General features: G+C 33.0%; 1 protein-coding gene across 1 annotated transcript in view; it reads left to right on the plus strand.

Annotated features, from left to right (window-relative positions):
• The first annotated feature begins 3,433 nt into the window (after positions 1 to 3,433).
• LOC149572715 (sodium/calcium exchanger NCL2-like) overlaps positions 3,434 to 23,933 on the plus strand; it is a 56,448-nt gene continuing 35,948 nt past the window's right edge. The window contains exons 1-2 of the mRNA XM_089813802.1: positions 3,434 to 4,349; positions 9,799 to 9,987. Coding sequence (XP_089669928.1) covers positions 3,914 to 4,349; positions 9,799 to 9,987 — 625 coding nt within the window. The 5' untranslated portion in view covers positions 3,434 to 3,913. The remainder of the gene's footprint in view (positions 4,350 to 9,798; positions 9,988 to 23,933) is intronic.

Genomic DNA, 23,933 nt, shown 5'->3' on the forward strand with positions numbered 1-23,933 from the left:
GAGGATACTAGTGGCCGCAGGGATCAGTAGGGACCCAGGATTCCTAAGTGATTGCTCGAGTAACTTCTACATGACATTTGCGATGACACTTTCCCGCTTGCATATTAGGTTTCCTACGTGTCTTGTGGTACCTCTGGGTTTAGATGTCGATCTTTTTAGGAACCCTTGAGTTAGCATACTTATAGGATTTCCTGGACTTAGAGAGTATTTATGATTATAGGTTTTGTTATCCTATTTGAGACTTGAGACTATCTCCTCAGCGCGGTGGGAGTGGATCATTTAGGTTCCACGCGGTCGGGTGGTAGTGCTTTTTACTCTTACCATTGAGATCCATTCCGTGGTCACCATGGCTGGAGTTTTCGTGATTGGCCTTTATCTTCACTATGTTCTTGGATTATTATGATGGATGGTTAGATTTTATGATAGATGTTTTATCATTATGGATGTATGGATGTATCATGTATAGTGTATAGTTTCATATATTTTTACTGTACTTTGTATCAGGGATTTGAGGATGTTGTATCTTTATCTTTACATATGTATATTCTTTTAAGCCTTTCATACCCTGTGACTTGTACAGTGGATGATTGAGCATTCCGAATTAATTTGCCAAGAGGCATTCGGAACAAATGTATTATATGGACATGGGACTTCTGATTATTCTTTCATATGTATGTGATAATTGTTAGACTTAGAATTAATTAAATTTAAACGTAACTCAACGTCTTGGGATCCTTAAGAAATGTAACTTGCTATGTATGGTTATCGATAATTACATATTATTGCTTCCGCTACTATGTGTTTGATGTGTATGTTATACATTCTTACTTTAAAAAAAATAAAATGTGTAGCAAACTTAGTGAAACTTTAGGTTAATTCTTTTGGATCCCTTGGCGGGGCGTTACACGAGAACATTGTTTTTAAACTTTTCTTCTATCTTTTTTCCCCTCTTCATTGATAACTCAACTTTTCACTATTCATTTGTTGTACTAATCACTTACATTATAAAAATATAAAGCGTACACTTTTCTTCTATCTTTTTTTTCCCTCTCTTCATTGATAACTCAACTTTTCACTATTCATTTGTTGTACTAATCACTTACATTATAAAAATATAAAACATAACAAAACCAATAAATTTAATGTTCCAATTAGCATTTGTGAGCCATTTTGCTCATTGTACAAAACTTGGGGGTTCAATCCTACTTGAGCTTAGTAAATAATAATAATAATAATTAATCACAACACATCATGATAATTAATATTGACTTCTACCTCTTACAGGGAAACCATTATTCATTTGAAAAGTTTGTTTCAATTAAGTAACTATTGTGAGAATTTTTGCATTTCATGTGTTAACTCATGATTAAAATTGAGTCATTTCAAGTAGTTAGATGCTAGACTTTTGACTTAAATAAAATTTATAAAATATTTTTCTATGAATTGGATGAATCATTTTCTCTTACATGGGCAGATTTCATGGATTGTAAAACATGATAGTTTTTAAGAGTTATATTTTTATTAATGTGATTTATATAATTTTAACTCCTTTGATGCTTCTTAAGATTTTTAATATTATGTTTCACACAACTTTTTTTAATTAAAAATATTTTAAAAATATTATATATACTTATACTAGCAGTTGCATGCTTTTGTACATGCAACGAGTGCGCCAATATGATATGAGATTTAAGAGAAAAATGTAGAATGAACATTAAATAATGTAAATATAATTTAAAAAAAATAAAAATACAAAAATAAAAAGTCGAAGATTAAAACATTGATATAAAATTTACAATATTTAGGAAATTTGAATATTGCTTAAAAAACATGTTCAATAATTTCAAGATTATATAATTAAATTCAATTTATCAAATATGAAAAAAAAATCATTAAAAAAAAAAAAATTATTAAAAAAAATTAATAAGAGAAATACCAAAAAAAAAAGTGAAAAATAACGACATCTCTAACAAATATTCTATTGACTAAATAAATTATAGAAATTGAAAAAATAATATTTGAAGAAAAAACTAACCTAATATAAAAAATAATTTAAAGTAATTAAAAAACTAAAACCTAAATCAATTTAAAAAATCAAAAGTTTAATAAATAGAGATCACAACATAATCTAATGTGGAGATCACAAGTAATTATTTTTTAAATAAATAAGAAAAGAAAAGAAAAAGTTAAAAGTAGATACTTAAAATATAATCTTATGTGAACAAATTATATTATTAATAATTTTTAATTTAAATAACATAATATTTACTAAAATCTTTTAAATAGATTAATAAATATTATTTATTTAAATTAAATTTATCAAATATGAAAGAAATAGTCATTTAAAAAAACCCATCAAAAATTCTATTATGAAAAATTAATAAGAGAAATACAAAAATAAAAATAAAAATGCCTAACAAATATTCTATTGACTAAATAAATTATAGAAACTGAAAAATATATATTTAAAGAAAAAATTAAACTAATATAAAAAAAAAAATAAAAAAAATAAAAAACTAAAATATAAATCAATTTTAAAAATCAAAAGTTAAATGAATAGATCACAACATGAACTAATATAGAGATCATAACTAATATATAGAAAAAGAAAAACAATAGTTAAAAGTGAAGATGACAACTAATAAATATCTAAACAAGAATTAAAAGTGGAGGGAGATAAAAACTACTCTGGCCAGACAACTTTCTCGACCAACTTGCAAATTTTTTATCAAAAATTTAATTTTTGGAAACAAAGTTCCCACAAATAGCCTATCAGCTAAATTATACAATCTTTTAAGAGATATTATTATATATTATAAATAGATAAATACTATATAATATTTTTATTAATTTAAATATTATATATACTATAATAAATTTATTAAATGAAAATTAGATTTGTAGTAAAACTACTAAGCCATTATATGGCACTTATGGTAATTTCTTTCCCTAACAAATATTTGAATTAAATGAAATGAAAGATTAAGGGACCAAAAGAAGACCTGTTAATGCTCCATTCCATTTTGTTTGTATGTCTGTTAGCAAGATGACCACCTTGTGCAGTCTTGACCCCTCAAAAAATATCCTATTAAATTTAATTATTATATATAAATTCAAATGACTTGTCCAGTTTATAATTATATATATATATATATAAATTTATACAAATAGCACTCGCACCAAATGACACCTATTTTATTTTACGTTTACCCCGTATTTAGTCCTTGTTAAAAAACCTCGAACTAATTTGACATATTATACATAAATGTATTTAAGGCTTCTATAAGTCATTATCAACCGTACATAAATAACCGCCTCATATATGTATATATATTTTTATTGTACTTTTATATCTCCCAATCCTTTTGTTCGTGACTGTCACGTGGACGTCTATAAACTATTTCATGCCGACAAAGGTGTCATTTCAGGATTGACAGAATCGATCAGGTCATGGAGTAAGGCCAAATTTTAAAAAGAAGTGACGGTTTGAAGGTCAAATCCGCAGGCGAAGAAACGGTGTTCTGAAAGACTCCTTTTCCCTGTGAATTTTAAACATCTGTGGTAGGCCTAGTTCCGTATATCGGGTTAATTAGGTCCCCTCCGATCTAATTAAAATCATAATTCTTGCGACAATAAATTCACCAGCTTGGTCAGTGGTCAATGAGTCTGTTAAAAATTAGCAATAAATTAAATGAAATTAATACTCCGATAAAATCTGACATTGTATTGCCAAATTTGGTTAGTGAGTTTTTTTTAAATGATTAAAAAAATTTGAAAATGAAGATTACGTTACGCGGAGATTGTTAACCGTCAACGTGAAGATTTGAGGCATACGAACCCTTTCATCTGATTCATGTGGTTGCAGTTGGATCTGTTTGTTCCATAATCTAATTTGGTGAAGGAGCTGTATGTCATGAGATCTTCATCGTCCATGGCTTGCATGAAGCTTTTGTTGATTTCTCTGTTCGCTCTGCAATGTGGGCTTGCTCACTGTAGAGGCCCAAACAGGTTTGTTCTTCAAGGCCTTACGTCCCAACAAAACTTGGTATCTGACGGAGTTGATGAATCCAATCGAGCGGGATTGCCGGAGATGTTTTTAATTGAGTCAGAAACTGTAAAAGCCAAATCTTCTTCTGAAACGTGTGAAGAGACTTATGGGTTTTTGCCATGCACGACTACTGTTGTTGGGAATCTGTTTTTGCTGGGGGTGTATGGATTCTTCATGTACAAGGCGGCCTCCCTTCTGTCCGATGGGAGCGAGCTTCTGCTGAATATCATGGGCCCTGGCATTGTGGGTGGCTTGTTTCTTCCAATTCTTGGAGCGTTACCAGACACCCTACTTATATTGGGTAAGCTTTGTGGCTATTTCAGCTTTAGGAATGCATTTCTTTTAAAGTTTAGCGCAGACATTGGATCTGAGACTTTTGTTTGAAGAGATAGCTTCGTTCTCGGAGACTCCATTTGCAGAGGATAGTTGTCCGCCATTGACGAAGCGAGAGAGAGAGAGAGAAACTAATGTATACTACAGCCTAATCAGAGAATCTAATTGCATTATGGTGGCAAGATTCCGCGGAAACTTGATCCCGTAGCACCTTGATCCTTAGCGCTAGCATCGTGTAGATAGAAGTGATTGTGCTGTTTGGTTATCAAATTGCAGTTTTAGACAACCAGTCTGTCATCAGTAGTCATTCTTAGAATGATCCATCTTTTATGATTAGCCATTTCATGTGCCTGAATGTGCTACTCGCAGTCCTTGCATATGGTGACGTTCAAAGTAGGGAAAAGGAGGGATCGGAATGGCAAAACGAGCCATTGCCTGGTATTGGTCGAGATCAGTGACGCTAACACCCTGTTTCATAATATAAAGAAAGCCCCACTACTTACTCCTCCGTGTGCAATAGGTTATTTCAGGTCATAATCCTGAAAGTGGTTAGATCTAATGTTAAACATAGACAATTCACTCAAGGAGATGCTAGAATAAAAGGATTGTTGTACTTTGTACTTTTTGTCCTGTGATTAATTCTATAAGAAATGTTGGATCCTTGTCATATTGGGCGACTTATTAAAGTTTTCTGAAGCTCATGCAACAAAATTGGTATTGCGATAGGATGAGGAAATTAGAATTCGGATCCATGCATAAACAGCAGCAGCAAGAGGCAATCAATTTGAAGGAAAGTGAAAGCACAGGAAGTTAGGTTCTTTAATCTTAGATGATGTCAGTCCTAGAGAAGGTTTTTAACCTAATTTGTTTCCTATGATTGAGCCTTTGTTAGATTGCATTTTCATGGCTTGGTTTCTGTCTATTTCTTAAGTTATAATTATGGATAAATTTTAACCTTCAAAACAGCTCTGAAATCTGAAATATACCTGGGGATTGCACAATCAAGCTTGAAACATCATGTGTTCGGAAGCCACTAATCATATTATAACTCATAGGGTTATCCTGGCAGGATTCAATTTGGGTCTTTATTATTATGGGCACTCTTTCTTACATACAGCATAGCCTACCTGACTTGTGAATTTCAGTACCCGAATCATGCAATCAACCTTTGAACATCTTGAGTTTGGAAGCCAGTATCAATGCTTGAAGTCATGGGGTCATTCCTGGTGGGCTTCAACTTGGGTCATCATTTTTACATACACTTTTTAACAATAGGATGACTTACGAGACTCTGCATTACAGTACCTGAATTGCACAATTGTCATTATTCATCAGTGTCTGAGCTATTGATAATAGTGAATATTTGATCTGAGGGTTTTGCTTCGTTCTAAGAGGCAGCTATGCTCAAGTTACATTAAAGTTATATAAACTAAATCAATTTGTTAATAATTTCAGGTTAAACTGCAAATTGTTCCTGGTACATTAGCTTCAGTAAGCTACATCTCTTATCCTCAAGGAGATAAATGAGTGAACTCACTCAAAATGCTACGTTTAAAAAAAGTCATGTAGGATATCCAATAACTACTAACATACATCAATCTCTGTAAAATCTGCTGTTCACTAACTATATCTTAGTTTCACAGTTATAGCTGACATGATTTGTTTACCCTGGATAACTCTGCTTTATCCAGAAGCTTTAAGAATCATGCACTTTCATGAAAGCCTATGTTTTTCAACAAAATTATGCCTTTCCAAGAGATCCCCTCAAATAGTTGGGCCTTCATCTACATTTTAGAAATTAACCTGTTGTAAGATAAGGAGATCATGCAGTTTATAAGCCTGCAATATGAGACATACATCATTATTATGTAATTTTGTAAAGTTATGGGAAAAGGAGTGCGTGAAATATGATGTGTCTAGAAAGTCCAAAAAAGTAAAAATAGCATGGTTAGCAAAAAATTAGGCTGTGCATGGGTAAATTTGGCTTTTGTCAGTGCATTTGTTGTTTGGCGAGTTGGAATTTTATATGCATATTTGTTTTGCAGAAACCTTTTTCTGCATAAACTTGATGTAAAGCTAGCCCATTTTCCCATTTTTATTCCTGATATTGTGTATGCGGTAATTTGTGAATGCTTAGTGGTTAACCTCAGTTGGCATTCCATATTAAGTATTGATTAGTTGTCGTTTAATCATTTTATCTGCTCTGCAACAAAACTATGATATCCTTATTTAATCAGACAGACATTCTGCAACTTTGAAATTCATTGTTAAGCAAGGACACTTCACTCATGCTGATCCAAAAAAAAGTTCTGATAAAAAAAAGGACACTTCACTCTTGCAAGGGAAACTTGGAAGGAACAGGTTGCTATGTTTCTTCTTTGCATCTTCTCCCTTTCAAGGACTAAGACAAATAATATTTTTCTTGTGAGAGGGTTAAATTGACAAAACGTTGCTGACCTATATATCTCTGGATTGGTAGCAAAACAGAATAATGAAACTAGCAATACCAGTTCCGGCTAGAAAGAAACTGTGAACAATATAGAGAAAGAAAAGGACAATGGTTTACATGGGAGCATTTTTAGAGTATTTATACAGACAATATTGTACTTGAATTTAGTCACATAGTCATGGCTCTCTTGGATGAGGAATCGGTTGAAGTCAAGCTGAAAACTCCTCTGTCATGACTTGACCTTCAATTGTTATTGCAATAAGCGAGCAGATATAAGTACATGCTCAATATCTGAACCATCATGGAATTGAGATTTCAGAGACAGCAGAGTATACCCTGTTTTATTTCCCCTTAATGACCTTTTGTAAGTACAAGGCATTTCTTTGTTTGAGATTATATTAGACCTATCCAAAATCAAAACATGCAAACCTCAATCAATTCCTCAACAAATGTTTGATCAGACACCATATGTTGCGTAATTTATAATGTAATTTACAAAGTAACAAGAATCGGAATCGGATCAAAATCGGCAAGGCCGAATCAAATCGTGAATCGGCCATGAATCGGAATCGAATCGGCCATGAATCGGAAAATTTAAAAAACCCTTGAAATTTAGTGAGTAACTTATTTCATAAACCCTTTATCGCTGATTCGATTCACCGATTCACAAAAAATCGTTTGGCTTGAATCGAATCGCCGAATCGCGTGAATCGCATGAATCGCCGTGATTCTTGGAACTCATTGTAAACTCTTGGTACTAGAATCTTCTATGAATCCTTGAAGGTGGCATGACCTAAGAGTCAATTTTCCATAACAAAGATGAAATAGAACACAAACACACAGAGATGTGCACATGTATATGCATACACATCTGCCTATGCATACACATCCATATGCATATGGATCTACATGTACACATGCACATACGCACCTATACATACCTATACATAGATACACACACATATACTTTTTTAGTCACGTGCATTTCTCTGGTTAGGCATTTCTTTTATTTATTTATAATATTATTGGGGCAAGTATGTCCCTTATTAATGATCATGTTTTTATGGCTTCCTAGTGCAGATGATGAAAGCTCTAGTTTTGAGAACTGTATCATACCAACTTCTACATCTTTTCTTCCTGTTATTTTAAAGAAATGTTTTTTGCAATATATGGTACATGTATGAATGACATAGAAATGAGTAACATGGCATATATTCTCTCTTAGACATACTAAGTTTATCGACATTATGATTAATTCTGTTGATGAATTCTTCATCCATATTTTTTTCTATTTGTTTAAACTGATGAAGTTTAGGAGGTAATGGTGGCAAACTTTCGCGAATCCTACTCAACAAGACACTAGCATTTTTTTGTTTGTTTTTGTACCTTGTCTGTCAGCATATATTTTTTTTCAAGCAAGACCACAAGAAATTGCTCAATTCAACAATGTATTGATGGTATTATACATTATCAAATTGTATTGTAGATATCTTAGCTGGAGGCTTTTATCCAAATGTCTGGTTATTCCTTTAGTGCTAAAGCTCGTTGCCTCCTTTGATTTTATTTGCGAAGAGTTTTTGGAGCTCATTGCTAGATGTATGACTGGTATGGGAATAATCATCAGATCTTAAAGTTACAGGACATTTCACTTCTAAACAGATCAATCCTTGAGCTGTCAATAATTCATCTTTGTTGGATAGTAAACTGCTCAGGCATGGCATTTCTGCGACTATCCTGTCCCATCTATTTGTTTCTTAATCTGTGGTTCTTCTTTCTATGAGATTGATCTGATTGTTTTCCTTCTGATGCACTGACTATAGCGAGTAAATGAAAACAGTATTATTTTCTGGAGTCATGTTTTCAAAAACTTTATTAATGTCTTGTAGTTTGTAGTGACTGGGTAGGGCCAGATTGGGCGCATTGTCTATATATCCCTTTTGATATTGTAGCTCTATATCCTTTGATACTGAGAGTTATGATGACTAAGTAATTGTGAGTGAAAAGAGATTCTGTCTTCTCCCAACTGTTATGATTTCCTTTCGTGCATTCTTGACATTTGATATTGTCGAGGAAGTTATTAGGAATTACTGCTTATGTAGATTGAACAAGTAACCAAGAACATGTTATCTAAGACACATTTTTAACCTGCAGAATCCTTCAATGACAGATTAAATTCTATGGTAGGATTTGCTATATATTTGTTAGTCACTGTTCATGGAAACAACATGTTTTTGACTTGTACTTTGATCAATTTCATATATTTTGGCTACGATAAATCAAATAATAATTTGGTACGTACATCTTTTTGTCATGTTTTTCTGATTCTGAAGCCATCCACATTATCATTCTCTCTTGACAGGTCAGATCCTGGATCAATATTCTACAATGATTATGTCAATCATATTTTTTCATTTATATATGTAATGCAATAGAGGAACTATGACTGTCTTGTACTTCAAAAACTGCGCACAGCTATTTTTTTTTTTTTAATCAATTTTTCTCCGATTGTTAAGATTTAAGATTTGTTATATTCATTGGATGAACATTTTACTCTCATCTATAATGAGCAGTTTACATCAATAGAAGAGAAATGCCTAATATCTTTTGGAAGATAAGACAAGTCTTTCTAAAATGCTTCTGTTTATTCAATGCATTTGCTGGTATAATCTTATTCAGATAAATGTGGCCTGCAGTGAAAATTCTGAATTCTAGTGGTGGGATTGCTTGAATTGACCTACAAGTTTAATGTTTCTAAAATTCTCAGTTTACAAGATATACTGTGAAATTGGATGGGATTATTCTTGTATAGACTGAAAATGAACTTGCATTTGTTTGAACTGGGGAGAATGACACTCTGCAAGATAATTCAGTCACATGGCTTACCTTTTGCACTTTGCAGATAAGGGTTTCGCATGAAATGTCAAACTTTAAAATTTAAATCATTTTAGTGTGGGTTGATGTTGTGCAGTGTCTGGTATTTCTGGAAGTAAGGAGACTGCTCAACAACAAGTGCTCATTGGAATGGGTCTGCTTGCTGGGTCAACTGTTATGCTGCTGACAGCTTTATGGGGGTCCTGTCTTGTCGTTGGAAAGTGTGATCTCTCTGAAACATCAGGGGCAATTGATTCACGAGATACAAAAGGCCTCAGTCTCTGTGGTAAATGTGTTCCAAATCTTAGAAGTTTCATATATATGATAGGCTAAGAATAAACTGTTAATTTTTTGCATTTTAAAGCAGACGATTCTTAATCACCTTCTTGTGTTAATTTTTTTTATTAGTTGCCTCTGCACTCTTTTTCTGTCACTTCAGCTGACATATCGGTCAGTTTGTTAATGTTCATTGTTCATATACCACTTATGTTTTCTGAGTTAATATATTTAAGTATTAAAAATACTTAGCAGTGTGGTTGATTCTTTGTTTTATATGAGCACACATCAGAAATTAAATTATGCCCATCTGTTGAGTTGATCCCATATATGAATGTCAATGATTTATTAATAATGATTTTGATTTTTCTTAGTACATCTTAATACTGAAATTCAAGCATTGTTGTATGAGAGATAGTTTGAGAATTTCTAAAATGCATCACATACAAACCATGTTCCATGGAGTTTCTTAGATGGGGACATTTTAGGGGTCAGGGATGTGTTTTTGGTATGGGTATGGTTCAATGCCAAAAAAACAATTTAGGAGATGAGACGTCAGGGGATGGCTATTTAAAAAAAAAAGGAGAATATATATATAGATATGGGGGGAATTCAGATATGCATATCATAACATTGATAAACCATTCAGCATAGACATTTTACAAGCTCAATACACAGCATATTAACAAAATACCAAACACTTCCATTGTAAAAATATGGCATACATATAGCAAAAATGCCTATAGATTTCAACTTTCAAGCATGAAATGACATAAAATATTGAAATGTAAACAGTGGACATTCAGTTATAACTAAAATACTAAACACTAAACACTAAACAATAACATAGAATTCCAACTCCATAATTTGTTGCCTATAATAATATTCACATGTAACTACTATAACTAAACTACTAAACAGTAAACATAGAAGTTCATAATAATATATAGCTGTCCATAATCAGTAGATGATATGTCTAAGATTTTAAATCAAGTAAATTTGATGCCAAAACCTCCTTTTTCCACTATCGTTCATTTGTTGACCGGCTTCTCCTCCTTTTGTTGATCGTCTTTTACGAATGTGAAATTGAACATCTTTTCAATTTTTTGGTCATTTTATGCTTAGATTAGGTTTTGGTATTGTTAAATGTGGTTTGGGTGTCTTTGGGGACTAGCCAACCTTTTTTTCAAATTTAAAAATGTCTTATTAATATTGATAGTTCAAAACTGACTTGAGCCATAGGGGATGACAAGTTGTCCTTGAGATGGGAAGGGGACTTGTCATCCCCTAGTTTTTCTTGGGGACTTCTAGCCATACCCCCGTACCTTTCTACTCTCAAAGTGCCATCTCTGAAACATCCCCTTTTTCAAAAAAGGGAATGAATCTGGGGATGGGAAATTCCTGTCCTTGCATCCTTGTACCCTCCCCAAGACAGGTGTGGGGGAAATTTGGCAAGGGATGTGTCTTCGTTGAGCATAGCATGCAAAATTTGGAGAGCCACAAATACGTTGTATGCATCCTCATAAATGTAAGAAAGTTTTTAAATTTTATGTACTATAAATTAAAATGGTCATAGATTAATATTTGGCACTAATATATTACAAAGTTTTTGAGCTTGGAAAGATGGAAAACTTAAGATAGAATGATTGATAATTGATAATTATTAAAGACTTTCACTATTTTTTGTGAGTAGTAATCAACATTTGTATGGGTCATGTCCCTATGGGTATAGGTAACGTCTTTGATGTCCAACAGATACCACAGACTTCATGACATGAACATGACAACCCTTCTTAGGACTTGATAGCCCATTCCATTTGGTGTATTAAAAGAAAAAGCTTAACTTTTTAGGAAAACTATGCGAAATATCATAAAAAACCTAGAAGGGGAAACATTGCCAATGCAAATTCAGCGTATTGTATCTATTTTTAAATATTTCAGCTGCTTTTAAATGAAAATTGGACATTATGATACAAACTTGTTAGTTAGATGGAAAATTGCACCCAAAAAAGTAGGTGCCAATACACCAAGGAAACAACAGATACTTGAAAATAAATATTTATTTTGAGTGCAAATGGAAGTGTATATTGCAATATTAATTTCTTCCATGAACATTGAAATCTGGAATCATGAAATCCTTAGAGGGTCATTGAACTTGTGTTAAAGATTTGAACTAGGAAGTTAGGATGATCAGTTCCAAGCACAATGTTAGGAACATGGGACCTCAACCTCTGGCAAGTAGAGGTTATGAAGTCATATAAGCAGCTCGAGCTTTATGAGATTGTTGGTTTAATTTAATTTTATTATTGTCAAATATATGTTGCAGCCTTGGTGGAATCTAGCTCCTGGTTGGTAAATATTATGAATTGTGTTTGAATGTAATGCCCCCACTATCAGGGGTAGTTTGGGACAAGTAATACTTGCAAAATAATGGTTAGAATCACAACAATGACAACATTAACTATATTATTCTACCCTCTAACTTAACCCCAATCTTAAGGACGTCTCCAAGTTGGGTTTCCTAGCTCATAGCTACCACGCCATCTTCCTGGGAGTGCACCCCTTAAGATTCTTCTTGGACGGGCATCCGATATCCAATGCTACTCACATATGTTGACAACATCAGAATATTCTGGCACATCGATTATTGGCCATGGCGGACAATGGAGATCTTAATAACTCCATGGTCCATGCTTTGATATCGATTCTCGGCCATGGCGGACAATAGAGATCTTAATATCTCACATGCTCCATGCTTCAAGTCTCATTAATATCCATGGTGCTAACCCCATAGGTTAACACAATATTATTCACAAGTATCATTCATTAATATAAATAAATTCATAAATATAATTAAACAAATATAATCAATAAATGTACCTTTCTTACCTCCCTCTTTGCTTAGTCCATGTGGCTCTATCGTTAGCTAGCCCTTCAATGAATTAGTCCTTCTAGATTATCTCAACTCTATATTTGCTTTCTAAAATTCTCCCTTCTATTTATAAGGAAAGGATAAAATATACCCTTTGTTTCTTCTTTTCCAAGAGTCACAACCTTTCATTATTCAAATCCTTTGAAAAGTCACAACACTTCATGATTATAATTCTTTCGAAAAGTCATAACACTTCATAACCAAAATCCTTTGAAAAAGTCCTAATACTTAATAATTACAATATTTTTTGAAGAGTGACAACTATTCATAATTATGACCCTTTCGAAGGTTCACATCTTTTCAATATCATTGATATATTTTCAAAAAGTCACTTCCTTATTTTCTTCATATTGCTTTCCTCTTCCATTTTTCATTTTTGAACTCCTATTTTCTTCTCCTCTTTATCCCTCTCTAAAATAAACTCTCCTCCCTTTTGTATCTTAATTTTAATGAGTTATGTCTATTTGTTTAACATCACTTGACTTTTCATTACATTTAATTAATTTATATTATTCTGTGTTATATTATTTATTTACATACTTATTTGTGTTTATTATTAAATTTTATTAATAAAGTTAACATACTTTCTACAATATTCTCTCTTGTATTTAATTTTATCTCTTTATTTACCCATTGAAATTTTATAATATTATTATTATTTAAAATATCATACTAAATGTTATTTCATTAATAATATAGAGTAAATAATTATTATTTTCTAGTTATGTAGTTTAGTATTAGTTTTAATATAACTTTATTATCATTATTTATTTAATAAAATTGTATTATCTAATTATTATTAAAATTCTATCTTAGAATGGGGATATAACAGTCCATCCTTTCTCAAATTGCTTGTCCTCAAGCAATTAGATAATTTCTTCTATTGAGTTGAAATATATATTTCTTTAAGTCCAAATTCTTAGGTTGCTATCATGGATATGTTTGAATCCTTTCTAATAGTCATCAACTTTCTACATTAGTCTTTCATATAAATTATTTTTTTATATCCCCTTTAACCCTATAGAATGGCAAGATCATGCTTTGATACCATTGTAATGTCCCCACTATTAGGGTTAGTTTGGAACAAGTAATACTTGTAAAATAATGGTTAGAATCACAACAATAACAAAACTAACTATATTATTCTACCCTCTAACTTAACCCCAATCTTGAGGACGTCTCCAAGTTGGGCTTCCTAGCTCATAGCTACCTTGCCGTCTTCCTGCTAGCGCACTCTTTAAGATTCTTCTTAGACGGACATTCTCTATCCAAGGCTACTCACATATGCATATGTTGACAACATCAGAATATTCTGGCACATCGATTATCGGCCATGGCGGACAATGGAGATCTTAATATCTCACATGCTCCATGCTTCGAGTCTCATTAATATCCATGGTGCTAATCTCATAAGTTAACACAATATTATCCATAAGTATGATTCATTAATATAAATAAATTCATAAATATAATTAAACAAATATAATCCATAAACTTACCTTTCTTACCTCCCTCTTTGCTTAGTCCATGCGGCTTTATCATTAGTCAACCCTTTAATGAATTAGTCCTTCTAGATTATCTCAATTCTATATTTGCTTTCTAAAATGTTTCCTTTTTTATTTATAAGGAAAGGATAAAATATACCTTTTATTTCTTCTTTTTCAAGAGTCACAACTTTTCATAATACAAATCCTTTGAAAAGTCACAACACTTCATGATTATAATCCTTTTGAAAAGTCACAACACTTCATAACTAAAATCCTTTGGAAAAGTCCCAATACTTTATAATTACAATGTTTTTTGAAGAATCGAAACTATTCATAATTATGACCATTTCGAAGGTTCACATCCTTTTAATATCATTGATGGCTTTTCAAAAAGTCACTTCCTTATTTTCTTCCTTACTTTCTTCTATTGGTGCAACAAAGTTGCTTTCTTCTGCTACACATTGTTTATGAAACCACTTCAGGTCGCCAAGGATTATGTCATCTATGACCTCAAGGCCATACAGTATTTCTTTGATTTCAGCTATCCCCTGCGTAATAGCTTCATTTTTCCATTCAATACATTCCCGGATCACATAGAAAGTTTTATCATCAAGTTACCGAGCACTTAGAGAGAAACTTCTGCAAACCATACTCTTGTATTTTGTCAATCCACAATACTTTTCACCCAATTACCTTTTTCTTTCTCATATTCTTCAATGCTTGATTTAATCTTCTTGACAACAGTAGAGGTCTCTTTCTGGGTACCACTCATAAGATTCACTTGCTTTATTGTTTCATTTTGCACAGGTTGAACCCACTCTTCAAATGTCTTAGCAGTAGCCTTGCACTTGTGTAAGTTATCTAAGAACTGTTGATTGGTTGGGGACTTAATGTCAATAATGGGGACATCTCATTGATTGGCTTTGGTTCTGGGTGTAGAATGGCATTGATATATTGGGCCATGCTTCCCATAGCTTCTTTCATGTCATGCTTGTCTTTAGCATCTTTCTACACTCAGTCAACAATCTTTTTGTTAGATAACTCAAATATTTTCATATCCACTGCTCTGCTACCTTTCCCCAGGTCTACTTTTGATACCTGATAATCTTGAGGTGTTAGTTCTTCCTGAAGTTTATCCAGTGAAGGTTTGGTGATTTTCGCCAACCACCACCTTGTGTTCTTGTCAAAGTCGATTTGAGACTCTGTTTTTGCTTTCTTAACTTTACAAGATCTTCCAAGGCATTTACTAAGTCATCCATTGGCATGGAGAGTGGTACCATACTTTGCTTCCTTTCTACAAAAAGTTTCTAACCATTTAGGTGTCACAGGCTCCTTTCTAGGTGTGGCAGTGGTACCAATTAAGGCCAGAGTATCTATTGGTGCACTTCCTCTTTCAGCCATTTTCTGTTGGTCTCCTACTGTATCAGACATATCAGGACCAACGGTTTGTTCTATTACTGCCTTAGCTTCTAGGAATCCAAGTCTACTGTGATTCCGCTCTTTGCTTTGCTTTGTGTGGCCTTCTTATTTCTGGTATTTGAACGAGTAGTTCTCTTATTTTTTTTCTACCTAAAGTTGAACTTGAGGAACAAATGCTTCAACTTCAGCTTCCTTTTGACCTGCAATAGAATCACCAATGATATAGTTAGAGGGAACATTTAGCTCTTTGGAAAGCTTCCTTTGTCTAACTTTTGAGTGCTTTTTAGGTTTTTTCTGAGTAGACACTCGATTCATCTTTACTTTCAATCAATTTTCTATCCTCTTCAAAACACGTCTCATCCAAGAACATAAATCATCTTCCTCTCTCTTGTTCCAATCTAATTCAGGAATAGAGAGACACTCAATTTGTTCAATAAACAAGGGTTCAACCACCTCCTCATTATTACCTTCCTCTATGCCATTGGTGTCAAGATTAATTTTGAATGCTTGTATTTGGGCTACAATCATTCTTGACCACAATCTTCTCCTTACTTCAAACTCATCAGAGCAATTGGCCCAATAATCTTCTAAGTGAGGAATATGCTTGATGGAGGATGCATGTTTGAGGTTTTCTTTGGTAAAATCCATGTAATCAAAGTTTTCTTTGGCAAAGTAGCCATTGAGGCACAGATTGGAAATTGCCAACTTTGTCAAAATAGCCTGTTTAATATTGGGACATTTGTAGTGGCCAATCTCTATAGGAAACAGAGAAGCATGAGTCTTCTTAATAGTCTCGGACAAATCCGTAACATTGATGAGCTGCCTACATATTTCAGAGAGGATGACATTATCTAGGTAATAGCGAGGCAGCTTAAAAGGTTCATCAGTGAAGGCTCTGATTCCGATATAAGTGAATTTAGGAAATTGGATATAATAACAACCATAAATCTTAATAGCATGTATAGATTCTTCAGAGATCCTACAATTCTCTTGACCTCGGAGCTCGAAAACCAATTTCCCTAGAAACACATCATTAATTCTCCAAAATTCTTTATAGGGTTCCTTAGCCTATAGGTTTCTATAGTATTGGTAAATAGTCTTGTCATTTGTCCAAGGCTCATGTGGGAGACCTTCCCATTCTTTAGATACAACTAGGATGTAAATCTAAAAGGAGGACATGAGGAACGGGCCTAAGTTATTCAAACCACAAGGCCTGTGTGCAACCCTTCAACTATCAAGTCTGCCTAGTCAATGAATTTCTCTCCAACAATTTTTTGAATGAACAGATACATCCAATCATCCTAGAGAAAGGCATGTTCATTTCCTTTTACTCTATTAAGCAGAAAAATTGTGTCGGCGATTTCTTTAATAAAATGCTCAGTGGTCAATGGTTTGGATAACCGTGAGCCTCCTAGTGCTGGTCTTAAAACCCAGGTTTGTGCTACAATAGAATCATAATCCTTCTTTTTTTCTCATACAAGCGAACAACCTCTTCAAATGTCCATGGCTCATAAGGTTCTTTGTGAGGAATCCTTTAGGATGAGTTGACTGTAACCTTATCAATTTTGGCCAAAACTTCACCTGTGAACTTCCCGATACATCTGGTCTGAGGGTCATAATGATTGGCACAGTCAACAATCAATTCTGGGCATCCTATGGAAGTCGGGAATGTTGCAGCTTCTACCAAACCACTACTGGCGAGTTTTTGGTATATGGGTCCACCTTCTGCATTCTTAACTCTTTCTACCAGTTTGGTTGAGTCTACATTAACTAGGAAAGTGTCCTGAATCTCAGATAAGGGGCTTAACAAGTAGGGCTCTTCAAGCTTAGGAAGCTTAGTTCGAAAGAGAGTAATAGTTGTTTTAACAGTGGATTGCAAACTTAAATGCTGAAAAGAAACCTATCAAAAAGCAAGAGCAAGAAAACAAAATATATAGAGAAAGTCGAATTATGCATTCACCAGTTTCTGCAAAGTCAAGCACTCCAGTTCTATTCATACCAGCTTGATGTTTTCAGCTTTGACAAGGTAAGATAAACAATTAAACTAGAAAATGGGAGGAATCTAAAGAACAAGATTTTGGGAAATCATGGACAGATATGGAGAGTGGGAAATTGTTAATATCAAGTGTGTGTATTTATTTGACAATACTCAACCATTTTCGTTGAATAATCCCCATCAAATCAACATGCGATCTTACTTCTAATGAGGCCAGATGATCATTACTTTTACTTACCCGAAAATAACTTGTACTTTTGACACATGCCACCTAGCTGTTGCATTTATTGCCTTTTACATCTTGGGCATCCAACAAGAATGTGGGGCCACCTTTTAGAAAAATGTGCTTGTTTTACATAGCAAATCCTTGTGAGAAGAAAGCAAGAGAAAACCGTTAGAAAAAGGGGAAACGAAGTTGAAGTTGAAGCGACACTTTCTTGTTTCAACTTCAACTTCTTCCTTGCACAGGACATGTTGGGTTGATAGGAAAACCGAAAGGAGGACTTTGCGCTTCACAAATGATACCGACTTGAACTTGAAGTTGAAGTAAAAGGGAAAAAGGTTCAAGTTCAACTTCGATTTGGTAAAATTTGGGTATCAGTAATAACAGTGGCAAGACAAATATGGGTGGTAATAGATACCTTTTCAGAAAGTCACTTCCTTATTTTCTTCATATTACTTTCCTTTTCTATTTTTCCTTTTTGAACTCCTATCTTCTCCTCTATATTCCTCTCTAAAATAAACTCTCCCACCTTTTATATCTTAATTTTAAAGAGTTATGTCCATTTGTTTAACATCTCTTGACTTTTCATTAGATTTATTTAATTTATAGTACTCTATGTTATATTATTTATTTACGTACTTATTTTAGTGAATTATTATTTATTATTAAATTCTATTTAGAAAGTTAACATACTTTCTACAATATTCTCTCTTGTATTTAATTTAATTTCTTTATTTACTCATTGAAATCGTATTATTTTATTATTATTTAAAATATCATATTAAATATTATTTCATTAATAATATAGATTAAATAATTATTATTTCCTAGTTTTATATTTTAGTATTACTTTTAATATAATTTTACTATCATTATTTATTTAATAAAATTGTATTATCTAATAATTATTAAAATTCTATTTTATAATGGGTATATGACAGTCTGCCCTTCCTCAAATTGCTTGTTCTCAAGAAATTAGATAATTTCTTCTATTGAGTTGAAATATATATTTCTTTTAGTCCAAATTCTTGGGTTGCTATCATAGATATGTTTGAATCCTTTCTAATAGTCATTAACTTTCCACGTTAGTCTTTCATATTAATTATTTTTCTAGATCCTCTTTAACCCTACAGGATGGCAAGATCATGCTCTGAAACCACTGTAATGTCCCCACTATTAGGGTTAGTTTGGGACAAGTAATACTTGCTAAATAATGGTTAGAATCACAACAATTACAAAACTAACTATATTATTCCACCCTCTATAAGGACGTCTCCAAGTCAGGCTTCCTAGCTCATAGCTACCTTGTCGCCTTCTTGGGAGTGCACCCCTTAAGATTCTTCTTGGATGGGCATCCTCTGTCCAAGGCTACTTACATATGCATATGTTGACAACATTAGAATATTTTGGCACATCGATTATTGGACATGGTGGACAATGGAGATCTTAATATCTCCATGCTCCATGCTTTGATATCGATTCTCGGCCTTTGTAGACAATGGAGATCTTAATATCTCACATGCTGCATACTTCGAGTTCACATTGACTCTTGGCCATGGCGGACAATGGAGATTTTAACATCTCACATGCTCCATGCTTCGAGTCTCATTAATATCCATGGTGCTAACCCCAGAGCTTAACACAGTATTATCCACAAGTATGATTCATTAATATAAATAAATTCATAAATATAATTAAACAAATATAATCCATAAACATACCTTTCTTACCTCCCTCTTTGCTTAATCCATGTGGCTCTATCATTAGTCAACCCTTAAAATGAATTAGTCCTTCTAGATTATTTCAACTATATTTGCTTTCTAAAATTCTTCGTTTTCTATTTATAAGGAAAGGATAAAATATACCCTTTGTTTCTTCTTTTCCAAGAGTCACAACCTTTCAAATACAAATCCTTTGAAAAGTCACAACACTTCATGATTATAATCCTTTCGAAAAATCACAACACTTCATAACTAAAATCCTTTGGAAAAGTCTCAATATTTTATAATTACAATATTTTTTGAAGAGTCACAACTATTCATAATTATGACCCTTTTGAAGGTTCACATCCTATCAATATCATTGACACCTTTTCAGAAAATCACTCCCGTATTTTCTTCATATTGCTTTCATCTTCCATTTTTCCTTTTTGAACTCCTAGCTTCTCCTCCTCTTTATTCCTCTGTAAAATAAACTCTTCTCCCTTTTATATCTTAATTTTAATGAGTTATATCTATTTGTTTAACATCACTTGACTTTTCATTAGATTTAGTTAATTTGTATTATTCTATATTATATTATTTATTTACTTATTTGTGTTTATTATTATTTATAATTAAATTATATTTAAAAAGTTAACATACTTTCTACAATATTCTCTCTTGTATTTAATTTTATTTCTTTATTTACTCATTGAAATTTTATTATTTAAAGTATAGCACTAAATGTTATTTCATTAATAATATAGATTGAATAATTATTATTTCCTAGTTTTATATTTTAGTATTAGTCTTAATATAACTTTATTATCATTATTTATATATTAAAATTGTATAATCTAATTATTATTAAAATTTTATCTTAAAATGGGGATATGACATTGAATTTTTGTCACTCATTGTGTAGCTTTATAACTCTAGTCTAGTTTGGTTACAAATAACAAGTCGCTTTCAATCTTTTGCAGCAGAGTCGAGGTGAATTGTCAAAACAAATTCAAGGGGAATGACTAGCCAATTGATTAGGTTAGTGCTCATAGCTCGTGTATGGGATGGGGTGAGGGTTGAAGTTGCAAGATTTGTTTTAATGGTGAACCTCGTTATGATGTGTTATCTCTATGATGTAAGGTCCTTTGGGGTTGGTAGATAAGAGGGGACTCTTGTTAGCCTTAAATAGTTGGGTTGTGATTTTTGGTTACCAAACCATTTTTCATAGAAAACCTGTTTGAGATAGGGAAAACTATATAGATAGATGGGGAAAGGTGAAGTATTGGTCTTTTGTTGTTATAGAAGGGGAGATTGAGCTCTCCTAGTGGTTGGGATAATAAAATTGATGAGTATAATATAAGAAATAAGTGCTTGTTGCATGTATATATTGGAGTGTGATGCTTTTGATTGTTGTTGTCATTAATGGTTGCCATTTATGTCAACATGCTTGACTGATTGGATGAGGTTTTGTTTTGATGCCTTGGTGATTCTGTTGGCATGCTTTAGAAGATATACTGTGATCATCTATTTTTAGCCATGTTTGTCCTGGTCCCATTTATGTTGCAACATAATGAGATACACTCTATTGGGTCTTAGACCGATCTGGAAATTGGTTAATGTGTTTCAGAAACATTGTATGCATTGTAATGTGCAAATCCTATTCTTCTTTTTCGAATATCATGGTAAATGTGTAGTGTGTTGTTTTGAGCGAGGAGTTTCTATGTGGTCTATGTTTCATTCCTTTCACTACGAGAATGTTTTGTGGTGACTTAATTCAAATTGTGTTTGATTGATTTAGAAGATTATGGAGGTATGAAATTGTATAAGTAAAAGATGATTCTATTCAATGTAGGTGTGTACGTGTGTGTGATGTATGTTAACCTAAAATGAAAAATCTATATATTGTTGAGTATGCAAGAGTGTGTAACCAAAGGCAACAAATAGTATGGTTCTTCTGGTGGTGTTGGTGACAATCATTTCCGTGGTGGATTCCCTTACATCATTCTTCTATTGGCAACAAGCCTTTGATTATTGGATATAATAGTTGGGTAGTGGGCCCATTGGCAACGAGCTTGCATACAGTGGGAAACTTGGCAGTGAAGCCACCCTTTGTAAAAATCAACTTAATCGGTGTCACCTTAGATGGTGTTTTGTAATTGAGAATTTGCATTCTATTATCCACTTAAATTTTGGTGATCATGATGTATGGTGTTTTTATGTGCTTTCATGGTCATATTCGTTTTACTTATCTTGTTGGTTTAAGATTGCTCCGAATCAATTAAGATTAAGAAAATTATTTTAATATAACTGATTCACCCCACCCTTCAATTATTCAATTTTTTGTACAATTGGTATTAGAGCTTTGGTTCCTTGAAGAAGAGCTTAACCACTTGAGGTAGATATGTTGACCAACAAACTAAACATGAATTCTTGTGTGTGATGTGTTGGTTCCTAAAACCGCAGATTGGAATCTTAGGAGCCTTGCCTGCTCGATGTTGGGATATCTAATCGGTTGTGGCCAACTTGACAGGATCAAGCAATTCGATCTAGAGCCTCTGCACTTTTGGCACTGCAAAACCAAGGCCGGTGCACCTAATCCTGGATAACAAACTTGGATTTAAGACGTTTATAGCAGATATATTCAATACAAAAACAGTTTCCCAAAATGGCAAGAGGTCAAGGAAACTTCTAAATTGCCAATAGTGAGTATTAATCTCCGAAAAATATGATTAATACATTTGTGAATGCTGAAATAAGATTGAAAGTGAATTATTAAAACAAATAGATATCAAACCCTTAAAAGAAAAAGATTAGAATGTTGCTAGCATATAGATTGAAAATTATGAGCGAGTTAATGATCAGTGCTGAAATTTAAAAAGAGCGATAGAGTCAAAACTATATGTTTTCACATACAACTCTATGATATTATGTATATTAAATCTATAAACAATTCGGTTATCAGGATGTGTCAAAGTATTTTGTATTTATTCGTATTTAAACCAGTTTATGATGTTTTAAACCTTATATGGACAAAATAGATACACATAAAGAAAACAATAACAATATTTCACAATATTTGTATTTGTCGGGTTTAAATGGCAATGAACAATTTGATCCGCTTATCCAAATAACAAATTATTAACAGGAAATAAAGATGATCACAAAGGAGGAACTATATAGTAATTTAACTCTAAAGAAAATAAAAATCTTACTGATTATATTGTAGAGAAATTTGTATTGATGACACTCGAATGTTGATGCTCCACTCAACACAATTTTATCTCATACAATATCGAAATATGTGCCCAATAGTTTGCTGTCCAAGAGCTTAGTTCAACTTCAATCTTTTCAAGGAAGGAATTTAAATATCATATAAGTTTCATGAATTGCAGAGAGTTTTTTAAAAGATAATGAACGGTGGTCTGTCTGATTTTACATGTCATATATTTATAAACCATGAAAGGGTACTAAATTCTCCTTATAACAAGGTGACCCTTCATAACAAATAACTAATGGATAACTCCCTCAATTTTTTGCACAGAATTAACTTAAATCATGCATGAATTAAGTTATATAAGACAGACAAGGGCTCCTATCATTTGAACTCTTCCTCTTCCATATAGATGTGCACCTCACAAGTGTTGAACCTGACGCAACCCAGAATATCTCGGACTGGGAATAACTTGACTGCACATTAATCTTTTTAAACCATTATCATTAATGACACAGTTCTCCCGCTATCATGCATCCATAAACCTGTGCCAAGAAAAAGATGTTATTAGGTAATTATTAAAAAATGATCGATAATAAATATCATAGTTTCCCCGCTAACGAAGCCTTGTGAAAGATAGATGTTGAAGTCCCCATTATCATGCACATGATCCTTTGGAATAGAAAATCTGTGATGTGCCAAACTTCCGACGATGCCTGCTTTTCTCCAGACATTTTTATGCTCGGGAAACAATCTGATCTGTACTGCTGCCGCCATATCCCACATCCCACATACCTGGAACAATATTGTTGACTTGCAACTTTCGAACATCATATGAAATTGGTGTACATCGAGGGGTCCATATGGCTTGAGTCTCTTCTTCCATGATATCTGCAAATAATCAGACACATCTCCTCTTTCAGTGAGTTCTGGAAACAAGACGACCCCCTCAAACATGATAGTTTCTTCCTTACAGATATAGAAT

This window comes from Cupressus sempervirens, chromosome 2 (genome assembly GCF_028749045.1).
Source record: "Cupressus sempervirens isolate cs-2001-9-10 chromosome 2, ASM2874904v1, whole genome shotgun sequence".
NCBI classification, from domain to species: Eukaryota; Viridiplantae; Streptophyta; class Pinopsida; order Cupressales; family Cupressaceae; genus Cupressus; species Cupressus sempervirens.